Source organism: Trachypithecus francoisi, unplaced genomic scaffold (assembly GCF_009764315.1).
Source record: "Trachypithecus francoisi isolate TF-2019V2 unplaced genomic scaffold, Tfra_2.0 Lachesis_group17, whole genome shotgun sequence".
NCBI lineage: Eukaryota > Metazoa > Chordata > Mammalia > Primates > Cercopithecidae > Trachypithecus > Trachypithecus francoisi.
The window spans coordinates 11,921,131-11,941,488 of NW_022681462.1; the positions used below are offsets into that span (position 1 = coordinate 11,921,131).

The window sequence follows — 20,358 nt, forward strand, 5'->3', positions numbered from 1 at the left end:
CTCCTGCATAATATAGCCACTGACTCTTAGGGGGTGTAAACATTATAATAAAGATCATTTAATTCCGTTATCTGCTAAGCACAGTGCTGAACCTTTACACGTTTTATCTCGTTTAGTCCTCACGATAATCCTTTGCTTAAAAGGTTAGGGAACTGGAGCCCAAAGAAGGAACTGAAGCCCAAGGTAAACCAGTCAGTAGATAGAAGCAGTATTCCAATAGAAAGCAAGGACCAGAAGCCATGAGCTAAACTGCTGGTCTCCTATGACCACTATATTTCAGTAAGGAAGTTATGAGATGAGGTTCGTTGAATGTTCGCTCACAATTATTAAGCGCCTGCAAAGTGACAGATGCGTGTGGTAGGTTCAGAAACAAATGTTCAAAGGCACTTAATCTTGTAATCATGAGGTGTTGTTGTTTTGTTTGTTTTTTGAGACGGAGTTTTAGCCCTTATTGCCCAGGCTGGAGTGCAGTGGTGCCATCTCGGCTCACCGCAACCTCCGCCTCCCGGGTTTAAGCGATTCTCCTGCCTCAGCCTCCCGAGTAGCTGGGATTACGGGCATGCGACACCACGCCCGGCTAATTTTGTATTTTTTAGTAGGGAATGGGGTTTCTCCATGTTGGTCAGGCTAGTCTCGAACTCCTGAACTCAGGTGATAGGCCCACCTCGGCCTCCCAAGGTGCTGGGATTGCAGGCGTGAGCCACCTTGCCTCTCCGTGTTGTTTTTTAACACACATTTAGCATATTAGCACTACGGGCCTGGCTTGGTAGCTCACGCCTGTAATCCCAGCACTTTGGGAGGCGGAGGTGGGTGGATCACTATAGGTCAGAAGTTTAATACCAGCCTGGCCAACGTGGCGAAACTCCGTCTCTACTAAAAATCAAAACAGTAACCGGGGGTGTAATCCCAGCTACTCGGGAGGCTGAGGCAGGAGAATCCCTTGAAGCCAGGAAGTGGAGGTTGCAGTGAGCCGAGATCGCGCCACTGCACTCCAGCCTGGGCGACAGAGCAGGACTGTCTCAAAAAATAATAATTTTAAAAAATGGATATTAGCACTAGGAAATGAAGATCCATAAACCTCTGAAGCCGACTTCTCTTCAGAGGACCAGAATACTCCCAAGTAGCACATAAATTCTATGATTATTTGTTTAGACAACTGATGTAATATATTGGAAACAAGTGGGTGATGATGCATTATTTTTGTGGTGTAAAATACTGGATTTGAGTATTAATAGCTCTGCTACTTATTAGCTATGTGACCTAAGGAAGACCACTTAAATCCTTTGGGTCTCATTTTCTTCATCTATAAAATAGGAGGGTTGAACTAGATGATCTCTAGGGACATACTAAACTCTACTAGTTCTGTCAGTGTAAGGAGTCGACCTGTCAGCCATAAAGGACAGAGCAGAATTTGGAAGATGCCATTATTGGCTTCTTGGGACAGTCTTAAAGTTTTGAGACATGCTTTAAATATCTGAAATGTTTCAAGTTATAAACATTTTTCTTTTTTTGTGAAATTGAAATTATTTTTGTTCCTGGGATTAGGCAATAAATAGATGTTAAACATCGGCTTTCGTCAGAGTGTTAATGTATATTATTTCTCCATTAAAATGGGATTTCAACAAATATTAAAACAAACATGGCCGGGTACGGTGTCTCAGGCCTGTAATCCCAGCACTTTGGGAGGCCAAGGTGGATGGATCGCAGGAGTTCAACACCATTCTGGCCAAGATGGTGAAACCCTGCCTCTACTAAAAATACAAAAATTAGCCAGGTGCGGTGTCAGATGCCTGTAATCCCAGCTGCTCGGGAGGCTGACGCGGGAGAATCACATGAACCCGGGAGGCAGAGGTTGCAGTGAGCCAAGATCACGCCACTGCACTCCAGCCTGGGCAACAGAGTGAGACTCCGTCTCAAAACAAAAACATAAAGTGTAGAGTACTTTATATAAACAAAGCACTGTTGCTAATGAAGGGTAAAACTGTTTTAAAAACTTTCCTATATTTGAAAAAATACTTTCCAAAACAAAACCAAACAAAAATACTTTCCTATCAGATCCAAGCAGACATAAGGCATATGTGGGAATGTTGGCAATAACGATAGCCTTATACAATTTCCTTAATAGTTTGTGAAATAGGTTTTACAAAACAATAATACTTTGTCAGCCATCCAAATGAAGGTTCTCTTTAGAATGAATAGCCCACAATGTCCTAGACCCTCAATAATAGGATTGAGCCAGGCACTGGCTAAGGTTAGAAAAGAAGAGAGGAGGGGCCAGGTGCTGTGGCTCACGCAGTAATCCCAGCACTTTGGGAGGCTGAGTCGGGTGGATCACCTGAGGTCAGGAGATTGAGACCATCCTGGCTAACATGTGAAACCCTGTCTGTACTAAAAATACGAAAAATTAGCCAGGTGTGGTGGCGCGCACCTGTATTCCCAGCTAGTGGGGAGGCTGAGGCAGGAGAATCACTGGAACCTGGGAGGTGGAGGTTGCTGTGAGCCAAGATCATGCTATTTCACTCCAACCTGGGCAACAAGAGTGAAACTCTGTTTCAAAAAAAAAAAGAGGGTTATATGTATCTCATTTCTCTTAGATTTTACTCCAATTCAAAGACAGTGTTTGTTGTTATTTTGTATTTTTCTCTGTATTAGTTTATTATTGAGACCACCATTAAGCCCCATTTTCCTAAGCCATACTGTTTGCACCTTTTTTTCCCCCCGAGACGGAGCCTCGCTCTGTCGCCCAGCCTGGAGTGCAGTGGTGCAATCTCGGCTCACCGCAACCTCTGCTCCATGGGTTCAAGTGATTCTCCTGCCTCAGCCTCCTGAGTAGCTGAGACTACAGGCATGTGCCACCATGGCCGGCTAATTTTGTATTTTTAGTAGAGATGGAGTTTTATCATGTTGGCCAGGCTGGTCTCGAACTCCCAACCTCAGGTGATCTGCCCACCTCAGCCTTTCAAAGTACTGGGATTATAGGCATGAGCCACCATGCCTGGCCTCATTCTACTTTTTAAGTTTAGCTTGCAATAGTAACATGAAGCAGAGGCCTTGTTTCATTAAGTATATTTTGATTTTCCTTGAAAGGTTTCTAGTTAATATTTTTGTCACTTTCTAACCTTCCCAGTTAAAATATTTGTCTGAAAATGAGAAGAAGTTGTTGGCAATAGTAAAAAATAAAAATTTAAAGGTTTAAGAAAGATAAATAAAAATGAAAATGGGAAGAGGAAAAGCCGAAGGAGAGTGCTGGCAAACTGAAAAGTTTTGTGATGTGTGCGTAAACAGCCAGGTTTTCTATCTAAAAACAGGAATGAACTAATCTTTCATTATTATATTACTAACAAGAGTTACAGGCCGGGTGCCTTGGCTCACACCTGTAATCCCAGCACTTTGGGAGGCTGAGGCAGGCAGATCGCTTGAGGTCAGGAGTTTGAGACCAGCTTGGCCAACATGGTGAAACCCCGTCACTACTAAAAATACAAAAATTAGCTGGGCATGGTGGCACATGCCTGTAATCTCAGCTACTCAGGAGGGTGACGAAGGAGAATTGCTTGAACCGGGGAGGCAGAGGTTGCAGTGAGCCAAGATACACCATTGCATTCCAGCTTGGGCAACAAGAATCTCCATCTCAAAAAAAAAAAAAAAAAAAATGACAAAAATTGCAAATTTGTGGGCAAAAGAAATGACTGTTGTTTTGGGGGTCCAGGATGTGTTGGGGCACAATACAAAAAGCAAGGCAAGCTGGGCACAGTGGTGTGTGCCTATAGTCCCACTACTTGGGAAGTTCAGGCAAGAGAATGGCTTGAGCCCAGGAGTTAAAGGATGCACTCTTATGATTGTGCCTGTGACTAGCCATTGAACTCTAGCCTAGGCAACATAGCAAAACCCCATTATTTCTTTAAACAGTAAGGCAAGCCGACTTTATTTATTTATTTTTTTGAGATAGAGTCTTGCTCTGTCACACAGGCTGGAGTGCAGGAGCACGATCTCGGCTCACTGCAACCACTGCCTTCCAGGTTCAAGCGATTCTCCTGCCTCACTCAGCCTCCCGAGTAGCTGGGACTACAGTCTCGTGCAACTACACCTGGCTATTGTATTTTTTAGTAGAGATGGGGTTTTGGCATGTTGGCCAGGCTGGTCTTGAACTCCTGGCCTCGTGATTCGCCTGCCTTGGCCTCCTAAAGCGTTGGGATTACAGGTGTGAACCACCGTGCCCAGCCTAAAAAAGTGAGGCAAGCTGACTTGATATACATCCTGCTGGAAGAATGAAAAAAAAAATTAAATCTTCTTCTCTGAGAAAACACCAAATGGTGGATGACGCCGGTGCAGCGGGGGGGCCCGGAGGCCCTGGTGGCCCTGGGATGGGGAACCGCGGTGGCTTCCTCAGAGGTTTCGGCAATGGCATCTGGGGCCGGGGTTACGGCTGTGGACAGGGCTGGGGCCAAGGCCGCAGAGCTCGCGGAGGCAAGGCCGAGGGTAAGGAGTGGATGCCCGTCACCAAGCTGGGCCACTTGGTCAAGGACATGAAGATCAAGTCCCTGGAGGAGATCTACCTCTTCTCCCTGCCCATTAAGGAATCTGAGATCATTGACTTTTTCTTGGGGGCCTCTCTCAAAGACGAAGTTTTGAGGATTATGCCGGTGCAGAAGCAGACCCGTGCTGGCCAGCGCACCAGGTTCAAGGCGTTTGTTGCTTTCGGGGACTACAATGGCCACGTCGGCCTGGGTGTTAAGTGCTCCAAGGAGATGGCCACTGCCATCCATGGGGCCATCATCCTGGTCAAACTCTCCATTGTCCCCGTGCGCAGAGGCTACTGGGAGTACAAGATCAGCAAGGCCCACACCGTCCCTTGCAAGGTGACAGGCTGCTGCGGCTGTGTGCTGGTGCGCCTCATCCCTGCACCCAGGGGCACTGACATCGTCTCAGTGCCTGTGCCCAAGAAGCTGCTCATGATGGCTGGTATCGATGACTGCTACACCTCAGCCCGGGGCTGCACTGCCACCCTGGGCAACTTCGCCAAGGCCACCTTTGATGCCATCTCTAAGACCTACAGCTACCTGACCCCTGACCTCCGGAAGGAGACTGTGTTTACCAACTCTCCCTATCAGGAATTCACTGACCACCTTGTCAAGACCCACACCAGAGTCTCCATGCAGCAGACCCAGGCTCCAGCTGTGGCTACAACATAGGGTTTTTATACAAGAAAAATAAAGTGAATTAAGCCTGAAAAAAAAAAATTAAATCTTAATCAAGTTCCTAGATCCAACTACCAATGAATGGGTTCACAAGAAATACAAGGATTTCTTGTATTCATAAATGTGAAATGTGATGTAAATGTGAACTAGAAACCTTTCAAGGAAAATTAAGAAAATCAAAATATACTTAATGAAACTTGGCCTCTGCTTCATGTTACTACTGCAAGCTAAACTTAAAAAAAAATGGAATGATGCTATATATATATATGTATATATTTTTTAATTAAAAAAAGTTTTTTTTGAGATGGAGTCTCACTCTATAGCCCACGTGGGAGTGCAATGGCGTGATCTTGACTCATTGCAACCTCCGCCTCCCAGGTTCAAGCAGTTCTCTGCCTTAGCCTCCCAAGTTACTGGGATTACAGGCATGTACCACCATGCCCACCTAATTTTGCATTTTTAGTAGAGGCAGGGTTTCACCACGTTGGCTAGGCTGGTCTCAAATTCCTGACCTCAGGTGATCCACCTGCCTCCCAAAGTGCTGGGATTACAGGTGTCAGCCACTACACCTGGTCTAGAAGAATATATTTTTAAAATAGTACCTACCATGAGGATGCAATCAGTAAGATGTAGAACGTGAAAAACTCTTTAGGACAAATGACCTATAAATAAATTGCAAGAAAATTAACAATAGCAACAATGAAGATGAAAGGGTAACCTGTGGAATAAGAGAGATTTAAGAAAGTGAGAGATTTGGCCGGGCGCGGTGGCTCAAGCCTGTAATCCCAGCACTTTGGGAGGCCGAGACGAGCGGATCACGAGGTCAAGGAGATTGAGACCATCCTGGCTAACACGGTGAAACCCCGTCTCTACTAAAAAATACAAAAAACTAGCCGGGCGAGGTGGCGGGCGCCTGTAGTCCCAGCTACTCCAGAGGCTGAGGCAGGAGAATGGCATAAACCCGGGAGGTGGAGCTTGCAGTGAGCTGAGATCCGGTCACTGCACTCCAGCCTGGGCGACAGAGCCAGACTCCGGCTCAAAAAAAAAAAAAAAGAAAGTGAGAGATTTAAGACAGCCAGGAGAGTGACATCAGCAAAATGGGAGACCAGGAGCTACCTCACTTGTGTTTCCCCACAGCAACAATAGTTTTTAGCTTTTCACCTGTCCACAGATAAAAGTACCTCCGTTGGGAACTTTGGAAACTAGATAGGAGACTGTGAAACCCTTATGGAGCCCAAGATCCAGGAAGGCTGTTTTGAGACAGCAGAACTGCACCCAGGTAGCAGACTCATTGATCGAGGTTGCAGCTCCAGACTTGGAAATGGTGCTACCTCCCTGTGGACTTGGCTACAACCCTGTTTGGCCTTGGTCCTGCTACTAGACCATCTACTTAGGGACCTGGAAGAATCATAACTACTTGTGTCTCAGGTGACAGGCCCACCAACATCAGTTTCATAGCAGACCCTGAAACAACTGTTAAGTCTCAACTCCAGCCCTCCTCATTGTGGTCTGAGAGCAGTCCTGCCCATGAAGAGACCTGGGGGTGACATGACTATCCATGCCCCAGGAAGCAGGCCTGCAGATTTCACTCTTGCCCGTGGACCCTGAAGCAGCCCAGTGACTTGGTTCCAGCCCCTCTAAACTACTGTTAGAGCCAGTACTGCCTGCCCAAGGGCCCACCCAGTGACCTAGCAGGAAGCTTACCAGGAAACTGGAGGAAGCCACACCAGTCTATGCATCTGGTAATAGGCCCATTGTCTGCAGACCCCCATCCCAACACCAGTCCTACTGACCAAGGTTCTGGGGGCAGTCCAGTCCACCCATGGACCAGACAGGATCCACACCCATTAGAGCCCCTGGTAACAAGCTTGCCAACTGTGGACCCAGCTCCAACCCCATTTGAGTGCAATCCCATCAATTCAGGGACCCAATAGGAGAAGGTCTTTTCCTTCTAAAACTAGTCTATAAAGACTGGAAGAGGTGTTTGTTCCTTTTTTTTTTTGAGATGGAGTCTCGCTTGTCGCCCAGGCTGGAGTGCAGTGGCGCGATCTCGGCTCACTGCAAGCTCTGCCTCCCAGGTTCACACCATTCTCCTGCCTCAGCCTCCAGAGTAGCTGGGACTACAGGTGCCCACCACCACACCCGGCTAATTTTTTTTATTTTTAGTAGAGACGGGGTTTCACTCTGTTAGCCAGGATGGTCTCGATCTCCTGACCTTGTGATCTGCCCACATCGGCCTCCCAAAGTGCTGGGATTACAGGCGTGAGCCACTGCGCCTGGCTTGTTTGTTCCTTTAAATACATAAACACTAGTGCAAAGTTACATGGATAACAAAGACTCAGGTAAACATGACACCATCAAAAGAAACTGCTATGAATTGAATATCTTTGTCCACTCCAAAATTCATGTGTTGGAAACTTAATCTACAATGCAACAGTGTTGGGAAGTGGGGCCTCCTCCAGTTCCTTTGCCACACTACCACCACAGAAGGATCTTTTAAGAACTCAAATCTGGCTGGTTGGGGTGGTTCATGCCTGTAATCCCAGCACTTTGGGAGGCTGAGGCAGGAGAATAGCTTGAGCCCAGGAATTTGAGATCAGCCTGGGCAACACAGTGAGATCGTGTCTCAAAAAAAAAAAAAAAAAATCTGTGCACAGTGATGTGCACCTGTAGTCCTAGCTACTCGACAGGCTGAGGCAGGAGGATCCTTTTGAGCCTAGAAGTTCGAGGTTGCAGTGAGATAGGCTCATACCACCGCACTGGGTGGCAGAGTGAGACCCTATCTCAGAAAAAAACAAAACCCCAAATCTGATCTTGTTATTACTCCTCTGCTTACAACTCTTCAGGGACTCCTGAAGTAGTTGAGAACACACCACTCCAAATAAGCTACTCTGGCTCTTATTGATTATTCTGAGTTAAAAGCACCTAAAAAACAGCAGGTGCATAAAGGGCACTGTGACTTAACCTTTTTCTTCCTGAAAGCAGAAGCAGAAGATAAAACTCACATGTGAAAGGTGCTCTTTTTTCTTTTCTTTTCTTTTTTCTTTTGACAGTCTCACTCTGTTGCCCAGGTTGGAGGGCAGTGGCACCATCTTGATCTCGGCTCACTGCAACCTCTGCCTCCCAGGTTCAAGTGATTCTCCTGCTTCAGCCTCCCGAGTAGCAGGGATTACAGGTGCCCCCCACCACACCTGGCTAATGTTTGTGTTTTTAGTAGAGGTGGGGTTTCACCGTACTGGCCAGGCTGGTCTCGAATTCCTGACCTCAAGCAATCCAGCTTCCTCAGCCTCCCAAAGTGCTGAGATTACAGGCATGAGCCATTGTGCCCAGCTAGAAGGTATTCTTAACACCAGAAATGGGGAATCAAGGCCATAAAAAATCTGTATTAAAAAACCTTGTTAAACTAATTCTTATCTTCCTAGTCACTTCTCCATGATTAACCACCCTAGACCAAGTCCATATTTTCACAATTTATTACTCTTTGTCCCACTTAGCGTACAATCATATGGCTCAAAGTGCTTCTTTGGGTCATTTCCTTATGAAGGACCCTGTGTCATGTAAAACTTATATTAAATAAATTTGTATGCTTTTCTCTTGTTAAGTTGTGTTTTGTTACAAAGCCCCAGCGAAGAACCCTGAGATGGGAAGAGGAAAGATTTTTCCTTCTCTACACTTCCCAATGATTAAGTATAAAAATTGGCATTACTTGGGAGGCTGAGGTGGGTGGATCACCTGAGGTCAGGAGTTCGACACTAGCCTGGCCAACATGATAAAACCCTGTCTCTACTAAAAATACAAAAATTAGCTGGGCGTGGTGGTGCATGCCTGTAATCCCAGCTACTTGGGAGGCTGAGGCAGGAGAATCACTTGAACCTGGGAGGCAGAGGTTGCAGTGAGCTGAGATTGTGCCACTGCACTCCAGCCTGGGCAACAAGAGCAAAACTCTAAAAAAAAAAAAAAAAATTGTCCATTACATGTAAACTCTTCATCTCTGTGACCTAGGCCCTGTCTATTTTTTCAGATTTATTACCCTAGGGTCCTGGTTCCATTCTTCCTATACTATTTACAGAGGACTCAACACCTCACTCTGTTTCATGCCTCCATATATAGGGATGAGTTACTTCACCTGCAGCATATTCTGATATTCTCCATTAAGCCTCTCCTGACCTACTGCAGCTGAATTAATGGAATCTTCTTCCACCAAACCTGATAGCTATTTTTAGGTACTAAGTAATAACAATTCTTAGTCCATTGTATTTTAATAATTTATTTACATGTAATTTTCCCTTACCAGAATGTAAGATTTTAAGGCAGAGACAGTCAAATATTTCTGTTATCTCCTGGAGCCAAGCAGAATGGATTGCAAAAGCTCTCAACTAATACCTGTTGGCCAGGGCATGGTGACTTAGACCTGTAATCACAGCAGTTTGGGAGGCCAAGGTGGGAGGATCACTTGAACTCAGGAGGTGGAGAACAGACCGGGCAACATGGTGGGACCCTGTCTCTAAAAAAAATTTAAAAATCAGCTAGACGGGCTGGCACACATCTGTAGTCCCATCTATGTAGGAGGCTGAGGCAGAAGGATAGCTTGAGCCAGGGAGGTTGAGTTTGCAGTAAGCTGGGATCACGCCACTACACTGCAGCCAGGATGACAGAGTGAGACCCTGTCTCAAAAAAATAAAATCTGTGGAGTGACCAGTTGAGTGAAGAGTGAATGTTAATAACAGCATAATTGCAGAAAGTAGAATGGAGACAGAGTGCAGGTAGAGCTCATTGTAAAACTTTGGTGCCCTTGTGTTTGCACACATCTCAGTTCACATTTTATATAATATTTTAATGTTTTCAGAGGTGGAAAACCTCATTAAAAACACCTATTACTTGCCTGGGACCAGTTGCTTAATGGAACTTAGAATGGAAACATATTTGGCCACAATGGAAAGGAAACCTGTTTACAAGGAAGTTTGAGTTAGGTATTTATAATTTCCCTTTGCATCAAGGCTTCAGGGTCTTTTTCTTACCGTTTCCTTGCCTTAGACAATTCTTTTAATAGGCCTATGCCCAGCTTTGTTATCTACAAAATAGGTTGGTTTGACAGTTAATAAAATAAAGCTTTGTACTTGGATCCTTTTGCTTGAAGGCATTCTAAAAATGCAGCTGCTACCAAGTTTCAACAGTTACATTGGCAATAGCAGCCCCTGGTGGCACAGGAATTAATTTATTTTATTACTCACTGATATTTTGGAACATGGTGTAGGCTCAGGCAGGCAGTAATATGTGGCAGAATATGCTATCCCAAAATATACCACTTTGGCGTAAGGATTATTTTGAGCTAAAGGCACATTAAAAAAAAAATGGGTGCAAGAAGGGACTCTGATTCTTCCCCTTTTCTTCCTTAAAGGAGGAGATAAAAGCCCCATATAGAAGATGTCCTCCCGTTACCAGAAGGAAGGCAACATTCTTATTGTCAAGAATGGGAAGTTGAGACTGAGAAAGTTCTGTACAAACAGACCTTGTTAAAATACTTTTTTTTTTTTTTTTTTTTTGAGACAGAGTCTTGCTCTGTCACCCAGGCTGGAGTGCAGTGGCGGATCTCAGCTCACTGCAAGCTCTGCTTCCCCGGTTTACGCCATTCTCCTGCCTCAGCCTCCCAAGTAGCTGGGACTACAGGCGCCCGCCACCTCCCCCGGCTAGTTTTTTTGTATTTTTTAGTAGAGACGGGGTTTCACCGTGTTAGCCAGGATGGTCTCGATCTCCTGGCCTCGTGATCCGCCCGTCTACGGCCTCCCAAAGTGCTGGGATTACAGGCTTGAGCCACCGCGCCCAGTACTTTTTATCTTCTTTAGCCTCCCCACATAGTTTCGTTACTTTTCTGCCGTTGCCTGTCTTTATTCATCCTAATATAAAAGCATTTAAGTTTTCCCACTTTTGTGGGTCTTCATTTACTTATGAGGGCTCCCATGTCATATGTTATATTAAATAATGTAAACTTAATATTAAATAAATCTGTATGTATTTCTCTTGTTAACCTGTCTTAATGTAAGTTTAATTCTCGAGTCCAGCCAAAAAACCCTAAGAGGGCAGAGGTAAAATTTTGCCTCTTCTACACATACATTTGAGTAGGAGTTAAATAATGATAGCAATGTTTGTTGTTGTTGTTTTGTTTGTTTTTTTGAGACAGAGTCTTGCTCTGTCACCCAGGCTGGAGTGCAGTGGCGTGATCCCAGCTCACTGCAACCTCAACCTCCCTGGCTCAAGCTATCCTGCCTCAGCCTCCTGCATAGATGGGACTACAGCCATGTGCCACCCACCCAGCTAATTTTTGTATTTTTAGTAGAGACAGGGTTTTACCATGTTGGCTAGGCTGGTCTTGAACTTCTGACCCCAAGTGATCCACCCACCTTGGTTTCCCAAAGTGCTGGGATCACAGGTGTGAGCCACCACGCCCAGCCTGTATTTTTACTTGCTTCTAAAAGAGTAATGTATTTCTTGTTAAGGTTAATTAGAGCTGGGGGTACTCAGGAGTTCTAAGTCATGTTAAAAGAAAAACCAAACTCTGTAAAATATTTTAGACATTTATTCAGGGCCAATGTGACTGACCACAGCCTGGGAAAAACACAAACCCAAGAAACTTTGAGTAAGTGGTCCTGAGGTGGTCAGATTACAATTTTATGCGTTTCAGGGAGGCAGGAGTTACAGGCAAAGATGTAAGTCAACACATGGAAGGTGTTCAGTCCAAGAAGCCAGGATATGCTGAAGTGGGACTTACAGGTTACAGGTGGATTCAGAGATTCTTTAATTTGCAATTGGTTAAAGTTGTAAGGCTCTGTCTAAAACTTGGAGTCAGAAGAAAGAAATGTTGAAGATAAGGATGCTACCTCAGAGTTAGCCACAATATTTTGCATCGAAATGACCTATTCAGCAAGACTGATGTCCTGCAGGCATGACTTAACCCTTGCCTTGCATGGCCTTAGGTCTTTCTATAATTTCGTGTCTTATTGCCACAGAGTCTTATGATCCCTATTTTAACATTAATGCCAGTGAGTTGTTGTGTCTAAACTCTGAAAGGGAGGAGGTAGAAGGATGTATGTCTGATCTCTTCCTGTTATGGGTAGAAATACAATTTTTCAGGTTTCTCTGGGGTCCCCTTGGCCAAGAGGAGGTCTGTTCACTCAGTGGGAGGCTTAGGATTTTATTTTTCGTGTACAGTCAGGACCCACGGAAAACTAGGGGGCTTATAGAAAGACTTCTGAGGGATAAATTAACCCATAGATATTGTAGGCTACATTTGGTGTGTGTTTATATTTTGGGGAGAAAGTGTCTGAGGCTTTTATCAGATTCTGAAAGCATCTAGTGATGCCAAAAAGTTTAAGATTAATATTCAGTGGACATGGAAAATAAAAATTTTAAATCACTTTTATTTTTATTTTTATTTTTGAGACAGAGTCTCACTCTGTTATCCAGGCTGGAGTGTAGTGGCGTGATCTCGGCTCACTGCGATCTCGGCTCACTGCAACCTCTACCTCCTGGATTCAAGTGATTCTCCTGTCTCAGTCTCCTGAGTAGCTGGGTTTACAGGCACACACCACCACACCCCGCTAATTTTTGTATCTTTAGTAGAGACAGGGTTTCACCATATTGGCCAGGCTGGTCTTGAACTCCTGATCTCAGGTGATCCGCCTGCCTCGGCCTCCCAAAATGCTGGGATTACAGGCGTGAGCCACTGCGCCTGACCAAAACACATTTTTTTTTTTTTAAAAAAAGCAGGGTTCATGGCTTTTCCCTGTAATGTAGAATACACGTCCTTTAAAGCTTTCATTGAAAGATTTTTATTGCTGGGGACGGTGGTTCATGCCTTAATCCCAGCACTTTGGGAGGCCGAGGTGGGTGGATCACCTGAGGCCAGGAGTTCAAGACCAGCCTGGACAAGATGATGAAACCTTATCTCTACTAAAAATACAAAAATTAGCTGGGCAAGGTGGTGCGCACATGTAATCCCAGTTACTCGGGAAGCTGACACATGAGCATTGCTTGAACCCAGGAGGTAGAAGTTGCAGTGAGCACAGATCTCGCCATTTTACTCCAGTCTGGGCAACAGAGTGACACTCTGTCCCCCCACAAAAAAGAATTTTGTTTTAGAACCTACTACTTATTTAATTTTTTCATTAAATAACTTTTTATTACAACAGTATTACATGTCCACTGTAGATATTAAGAAAAATCAGGTAAGCAGAAAGCCATCCTCAGTTACTAAGAGATATACACTATATTTTGGTGAATAAACTTCCAGACTTTTTCTATGTGGGTTGATAGATTTTACTATATTTTATTTTATTTTATTGAGACGGAATCTCACTCTGTCGCCAGGCTGGAGTGCAGTGACACGATCTTGGCTCACTGCAACCTCTGCCTCCTGGGTTCAAGCGATTCTCCTGCCTCAGCCTCCTGAGTAGCTGGGACTACAGGCACACACCACCACGCCCAGCTAATTTTTGTATTTTTAGTAGAGATGAAGTTTCATCATGTTGGCCAGGATGGTCTTGATTTCTTGACCTCGTGAGCCACTGCACCCGGCCTAGATTTGGCTATGTAAACTTGGGGAAAATATTTGCAAGTAGGTAACAAGCATTAATATTTCTATGCACAAAGAGCTCTTAGAAATCACTGAAGTGGCTGGGCGTGGTGGCTCACACCTGTAATCTCAGCACTTTGGGAGGCCGAGGCGGGTGGATCACGAGGTCAGGAGTTTGAGACCAGCCTGGCCAAGATGGTGAAACCCCATCTCTAGTAAAAATACAAAAATTAGCCGGGCGTGGTGGCGCATGCCTGTAGTCCCAGCTACTTGGGAGGCTGAGGCAGGAGAATCACTTGAACCCGGGAGGTGGAGGTTGTGGTGAGCTGAGATCGTGCCATTGCACTCCAGCCTGGACAACAAGAGTGAAACTCCACCTTCAAAAAAAAAAAAAAAAAAATCACTGAAGTGACAGAAACCCCTATAGAAAACGGACAAGGAAATAGGAAGAAATACAAGCAGCCAATAAATGTAGTAAAAAAGTATTTACTCTCAAAATTTAAGAAATGCAAATTAAAACAGTGAGATAATATTTTTCATGTATCATATGGCAAAGGTTATAAAGAATAATATAGCCGGGTGCAGTGCTATGTGCTCATAGTCCCAGCTACTTAGCCTAAGATCGGAGGATAACTTGGGCCTAGGAGGTCGAGACTACAGTGAGCCAAGATCGTGCCACTGCACTTCAGCCTGGGCAACAGAGTGAGACCCTGTCTCAAAAATTAAATTAGATTATTTAAAAATATAATATCAGTCGGCCGGGCGTGGTGGCTCAAGCCTGTAATCCCAGCACTTTGGGAGGCCGAGATGGGCGGATCACGAGGTCAGGAGATCGAGACCATCCTGGCTAACCCGGTGAAACCCCGTCTCTACTAAAAAATACAAAAAACTAGCCGGGCGAGTTGGCGGGCGCCTGTAGTCCCCGCTACTCGGGAGGCTGAGGCAGGAGAATGGCGTGAATCCAGGAGGCAGAGCTTGCAGTGAGCTGAGATCCGGCCGCTGCACTCCAGCCTGGGTGACAGAGTGAGACTCCGTCTCAAACAAACAAACAACAACAACAACAACAAAAATATATATATATAGTATCAGTCAGTGTTAGTAAAGTTTCACAGAAATAAGTAGGTACAGCCTTTCTGGTGAGTAATTTGTAAATTATGTTTTTAATAGTGCTGTTTCTGCTTGCCACCCTTTCATTTAATGCTTTTTCTTTTTTACCAGCCATTCTCTGCAACTTCTGTAAGTACATGTAAAACAATCTATAGTTTGTCTCTTAAGTTTGGTTTACTTGGAGCCATGGAAGCAACTCTGAATTTGCCTTTTATAAAATTACTTTAGGAAAAGAAATATTTTTTTTCTATTATAAAAAATGCCTCTGGCCGGGCACAGTGGCTCACACCTGTAATCCCAGCACCTTGGGAGGCTGAGGTGGGCAGATCACCTGAGGTCACTGCCCTGTCTGTGCTCAAGTTTCTCTCCCAGAATACAGCCTTTTCATTTATTTAAATCCTGCTCATTCTTCAGGGACCAGCCCAAGTCCCAGTAACTACCATTAACCTTCCCTGCCAATATCAACCCAAACTCATCTCATTCTCTAACTTCCATCGCACTCTGGTCTAGATGGAGCACCCTTGCTGCTGAATGGGGACCACGGACTGGCAGCATTGGCATCACCGGGGAGCTTGTTAGAAATGCAGACCCCCAGCCCTGTACCAGACCTGCTGAATCAGCTTACACTTTACCCAGGCCCCCACACTTAGTGTGGTTCGTATGCACACTAAGGTATGGGGAGCACTGTCTGTAGCACTGGTTCTCAGAGCATGATCTATGGACCAGCAGCACCTAGCATGGTGTTAGCACTGCCAAATATCGGCTCTACCCCAAACCAAGTGAATCCAGCCATCTGTGTTTTAACAAGGCCCCTGGGGAGTCTGAGGCACACTCAAATTTGAGAACTACTTCCAGTTCATCTGGCTCAGCATCTAATTCCAGGATGCTTTTCCATTTCATGTGTTTGTCTCCCTCTTCAAGATGTGGACCCTGAAGGCAGGAGCCATGTTGGTTGTCTCTCTGGCACTCAGACCAGTTTCAACAGGGTGATTGACGCCCCAGGGTAACTGATCAGTTTTCCTTTCCCCTCCCTGCCCTGTACAAGCACAAGGGAGTCTGGGGAGAAGGAGAGAGGAGGAAAGGGTCCATGGAAGATGACCTTCTTTTGTTTTCCCGAGTCTCTCAAGGGTTTGAGGTTTTTGTGGGAGGTTGGGGCACATTATGCTGCTTCTCTCAAATTGGAGATCATTGTTACCATGTTAATTTTATGTTGTGGCCTGACTTGATCCAGAATTCTGTCTCCAATAGTTTTATGTGGGTTTTCTCCCTGGAAAAAGTTTTTATTGCGATTGAGCAAATAAAGCAACGTTGGCTAACTGTTCCCTTTTCTGGATCGATATGTCCTTCATCTGGGCAAGTGGCAGTGGCCAGCTCCTCTGGCTTGCAGGACCAGCAAGGAAGATTTTCAGACGTGACTAATGTATAGGCTCCTTGGACTTCCTACTCATGAGCTCTCAGAAAATGCGCTTTTTTCCATCGTCGTCAATTAACACAGCAGCAAGCAGTCCTGGGCTGGGGAGCAGCCGGGCCTCGCTGCAGCCGGGCCTCGCCTTTAGTGCGCTTCCTCTTTGGGCTGGCTGTGAGCTTTCAGATAGCCAGACATAATTCCTTTTGAATTGCTTAATGGACATACAATTTTAATCAATCATAGGACACTTGAGTGGGAAGGAACTGGAGAAATCATCTACTTCTTTATTTTACAGGTAAAGGTTCTGGCTTAAAGATTATGCAGTTGGTTAACAGAATTATGACCGGATCTAGTGCGCCCCGCAGGCGCACTACGCCGGTGCCGGGTGCGAGGGCGTCACCGGAAGTGCCCCGCGGCGCCCCGGATGCAACAGGGCAACATCGCGGTTGCCAGGGCGACGGGAGCTTTCAGCAGCTGCTGGTACTCCCGATTGGAAACAGAACCGTTAACTGTCGAGGGCCTTAGCAGCCGTCGTTACCCTCTAGGGAATCCCACGATGTTGTTCTACCTGACCAAGAAAGTGAGTTTCCTGGGGGTAGGCGTCCTCGTTTCCCCGCCATTCCCGCAGCCTGCGGCGATTCCCGCTGCCTTCCCGAGAAGCCAGGCTGCTTCACCGGGTCCTGATCGTGGCTTCGCCATTCCGCGGCCATCCTTCCCGCCGGGTCCAGCCTCCGACCTCCTCCTGCGGTTCCCAGAGCCCCAGACAGTCCTTGACCGAGCCCGCTGCCCTCTCGTAGCTCTCTCCCATTCCTGCCCCTGGCTAGGTCCTTTTGGGTGGCTCGAGGATAAGTCGCCACGTGCTACTCTATCTTTCCTCCTCCACCTGTTGCTGATCCACGTGATTTTAAACTCTTTGGATCACCACGAGCCACTGGGCAAGAGAAAAGAAATAACAATAGGATTGCCTAAGTGTTGTAAAAAGGAAGAGGAACTGGTGGTATGGATTTATACCCGCTCCCCGCCCTCCCTTTAAAAAATCCACCCGGTGACTCTGGCGTTGGCTTCCTCCGCAGTCAGTATCCTTCTCTTTTTTGCACTTCTTTCCCTCTTTCCCAAAGGCTAGAGCCCGGGTCAGTTCAAGGGACCATGCCCATTTCACAACAGCTCGTTTTTTTTCTGCAAGACCGTCCGTTTTCTTCTTGGAAGATTTTCTTCAGCCTTCATCTCCTGCAGACTTATTTCCCACCTCCTTCGTCAAAAGTTGCTAGTGCGGCTATGGTTGCTTTTACAGATTTCCATTCCCAATAACGTGAAGCTGAAGTGTGTATCCTGGAACAAGGGACAAGGGTTCATAGCATGCGGTGGTGAAGATGGATTACTGAAAGTTTTGAAATTAGAGATGCAGACAGGTAAATGAATGCAAGCCCACATGTTTGAAATTGGTAGAAAATTGGCTAATGTTATTTGTTCATGCAATTTACTCATGGTATCTGTCAGTATGCAATTCTGATTATTTTAAGGGAAAACCAACATTTTATGGTGTTTTTTCTGGAGTATGTTTGCAGTAAAGTTCAGAGAATGTTGAATGTAAACATCAGATGGTTTTTGCTGAGTTATTAATGGAGAATGAAAAATAACGAAGAATGAAAATAAGTCACTGTGTTATGCTATGTCTGATTATTGTACTATATTGTTAGGAGTCTAATACAAATCCTGTGAGTCAACATTTCAGTAAGAAAATCTGGCGAATTATTTACAGGCCTATCCTTTCTGCTTATTAGATACATTAATGGTTACTGACCTAGTGTCCAAGAACAGAAAATGGGATATGTTTTACATTTCTATTAGTGGGTCTCTTGTTTTTGCGGCTTGATTTCTTTCTTTATCTAGTTGTCTGGAATCTCAGCAAACAGCTTCCTACTTTTTTAGCCCCCCAGTGCTGCACTAGATTGAAGATCTAGATAAGGCAATTAGGGTTAAATCTCTGCTCTGCCACAAGACTACTGAATGACTTTCAACAAGTGGCTGAGGATCTTACTACTTTAGTTTACTCTTCCATAAAATGAAAATGTAGGGGATTAAACTGCATTACATTTTTGGATTCCTTACAACATAGCTTCTCAAACTGTATTAGGTATAAGAATCACTGGAAGAGGTTGTTAAGATGGATTTCATGCTCTACCCCCACACAGTGGACCCAGGATGGGGCCTGAGAATTTCTATTTCTAGTGAAGCTGAGTTGCTGGTCCTCAGACCCCACTTTGAATAGCATTACCTTACAGCTTTGAATGTGGTATGAATAATTTAAATACTTATTGGCGATTTTCCATATACTGGATGTTTAACCTTCACAATCTTATTTGACTTCACAATAATCTTGGGCGGTAGGTATTCTAGGTGAAAAAATTGAGGCTCTGAGCTGGTAATAATTGCCTTAGGTCACGCAGCCAGTAAGTGGCAGAGCAAGGATGTGAAACTAAGTTTGTCTCACATTCAAGTCCTTGTTTTTAACCACTACACAGAGGGCTAGTGGACAGCCTAAGAAGAGTACCAATTAAAGTTTGGCTTATGCTGTTTTATAGTTCAATCTGTCAGTGCTTTAGTTTTTTAAAACTGTGTTAAAAGAAAGTTTTTCTCCGAAAAACTTTATATATATAGATATATAAAGTTTAAAATATATATAAAGTTTATATATTATATATAGTTTAAAAATATGTAGTTTATATATACATTCTTATATATAAAAATATATAAGAATATATATATTTCTTAAATGTATCTATATGTATGTGTATGTGTATATATATGTGTCTGTATATATACATACTTTTGCTTACAATATGTAGCAAGTTTTTTTTTTTTTTTTGCGACAGAGTCTCACTCTGTCGCCCAGGCTGGAGTGCAGTGGTGCGATCTCTGCTCACTGTAAGCTCCACCTCCCGGGTTCACGCCATTCTCCTGCCTCACCCTCCCAAGTAGCTGGGACTACAGGTGTCCGCCACCAGGCTTGGCTAATTTTTTGTATTTTTAGTAGAGACAGGGTTTCACCGTGTTAGCCAGGATGGTCTCGATCTCCTGACCTCGTGATCCGCCCGCCTTGGCTTTCCAAAGTGTTGGGATTACAGGCGTGAGCCATTGTGCCTGGCCCGCAAGTTTTAACTTACATTAAGAAATGCATTCATTTTGTTTAACATTGAAGGCTTTTTTTAAAAACAAACTTCTTTTTCTTCTCTAACCTTTTGATAAGCTGTGGCTAGAGTATTCTTTGAAATTAGTGAGCAAGATGGGAAATCGATTCTTTGGAGGTTTGGAAAATGGAGTCAAGTATTTGTTTTGGAACTTAATGATTATGAATTGTGCTGAAAGAAATAAATATGAGGAATATGGCTGCGAGATTCTAACAAGATCAGTATATTGTATTTAATACAAATAGTGTTGATTCAGCAGATCCCTCCAGTAACTATCATAGATCTTGCATGCCTGCTTTATATCAAGCACTGTTTGTGCTAAAGATGCAACATTTTAAGTATAATGTTTTGTAGCTTGGGTACAGCAATATAATACAGCAATCCTCTACATCAACAAATCATCTTCTATGACACCATTTTTAATGTCTATTTAGTATTTCATTATACTGGTATTACTATATCATAATTTGCTTAACCAATTCTAGTATTGGACATTTAGATGTCTCCACATTTTTACTATTAAAGCAACTATATCTTTGTATCTAAATCTTTGCATAAATTGTTAATACTTTCTAGGATAAATCTCTAGAAATGGCATTCACTAGATCAAAGGGTGTGTACATTTATACAGGTTCCTAATATGTACATTTATACAGTTTCCTAATATGTGTACGCAAATTACCCTCCAGAAAGTTTGCACCAAGTTGCATTTCCAGTTTTCAGTCCTCTGCTCTAGAAGGAAAGGAATTAGAACCAGCAATCCATCTTTTTATATCAGGTTTATTTCTCTCACAGGCCAGCTTCCAGTGTTTTGCTGGAGCCCATCTCCCTTCACCTTCTCAGGTACCTCTCTGCCAATTTATCCTCTCTCTCTCCTTTCAGTATCAGTCC

The 20,358-nt window shown here is 44.4% G+C and overlaps 2 protein-coding genes across 5 annotated transcripts in view; both read left to right on the forward strand.

The window, feature by feature from the left end:
• Positions 1-4,229: 4,229 nt before the first annotated feature.
• On the forward strand, positions 4,230-5,229 carry LOC117099701 (40S ribosomal protein S2-like). Its single transcript, XM_033239166.1, has one exon. The coding sequence runs from the start codon at positions 4,266-4,268 to the stop codon at positions 5,187-5,189; it is 924 nt and encodes a 307-aa protein (XP_033095057.1). The 5' UTR covers positions 4,230-4,265; the 3' UTR covers positions 5,190-5,229.
• An 11,376-nt stretch (positions 5,230-16,605) lies between these two features.
• LOC117099702 (WD repeat-containing protein 35) overlaps positions 16,606-20,358 on the forward strand; it is a 124,627-nt gene continuing 120,874 nt past the window's right edge. For 2 of the 4 annotated variants that reach the window (XM_033239168.1, XM_033239169.1), the window contains exons 1-2: positions 16,608-16,859; positions 17,571-17,688. In XM_033239168.1, coding sequence (XP_033095059.1) covers positions 16,704-16,859; positions 17,571-17,688 — 274 coding nt within the window. In that variant the 5' untranslated portion in view covers positions 16,608-16,703. Of the gene's footprint in view, positions 16,860-17,570; positions 17,689-20,358 lie in introns of all 4 variants that reach the window. The other 2 variants (XM_033239176.1, XM_033239170.1) reach the window with 2 other exon arrangements.

What these genes read in the sequence shown, in the direction of transcription:
- LOC117099701 (XM_033239166.1), top strand. Translation starts at nt 4,266, where the DNA reads ATGAAAAAAAAAATTAAATCTTCTTCTCTGAGAAAACACCAAATGGTG.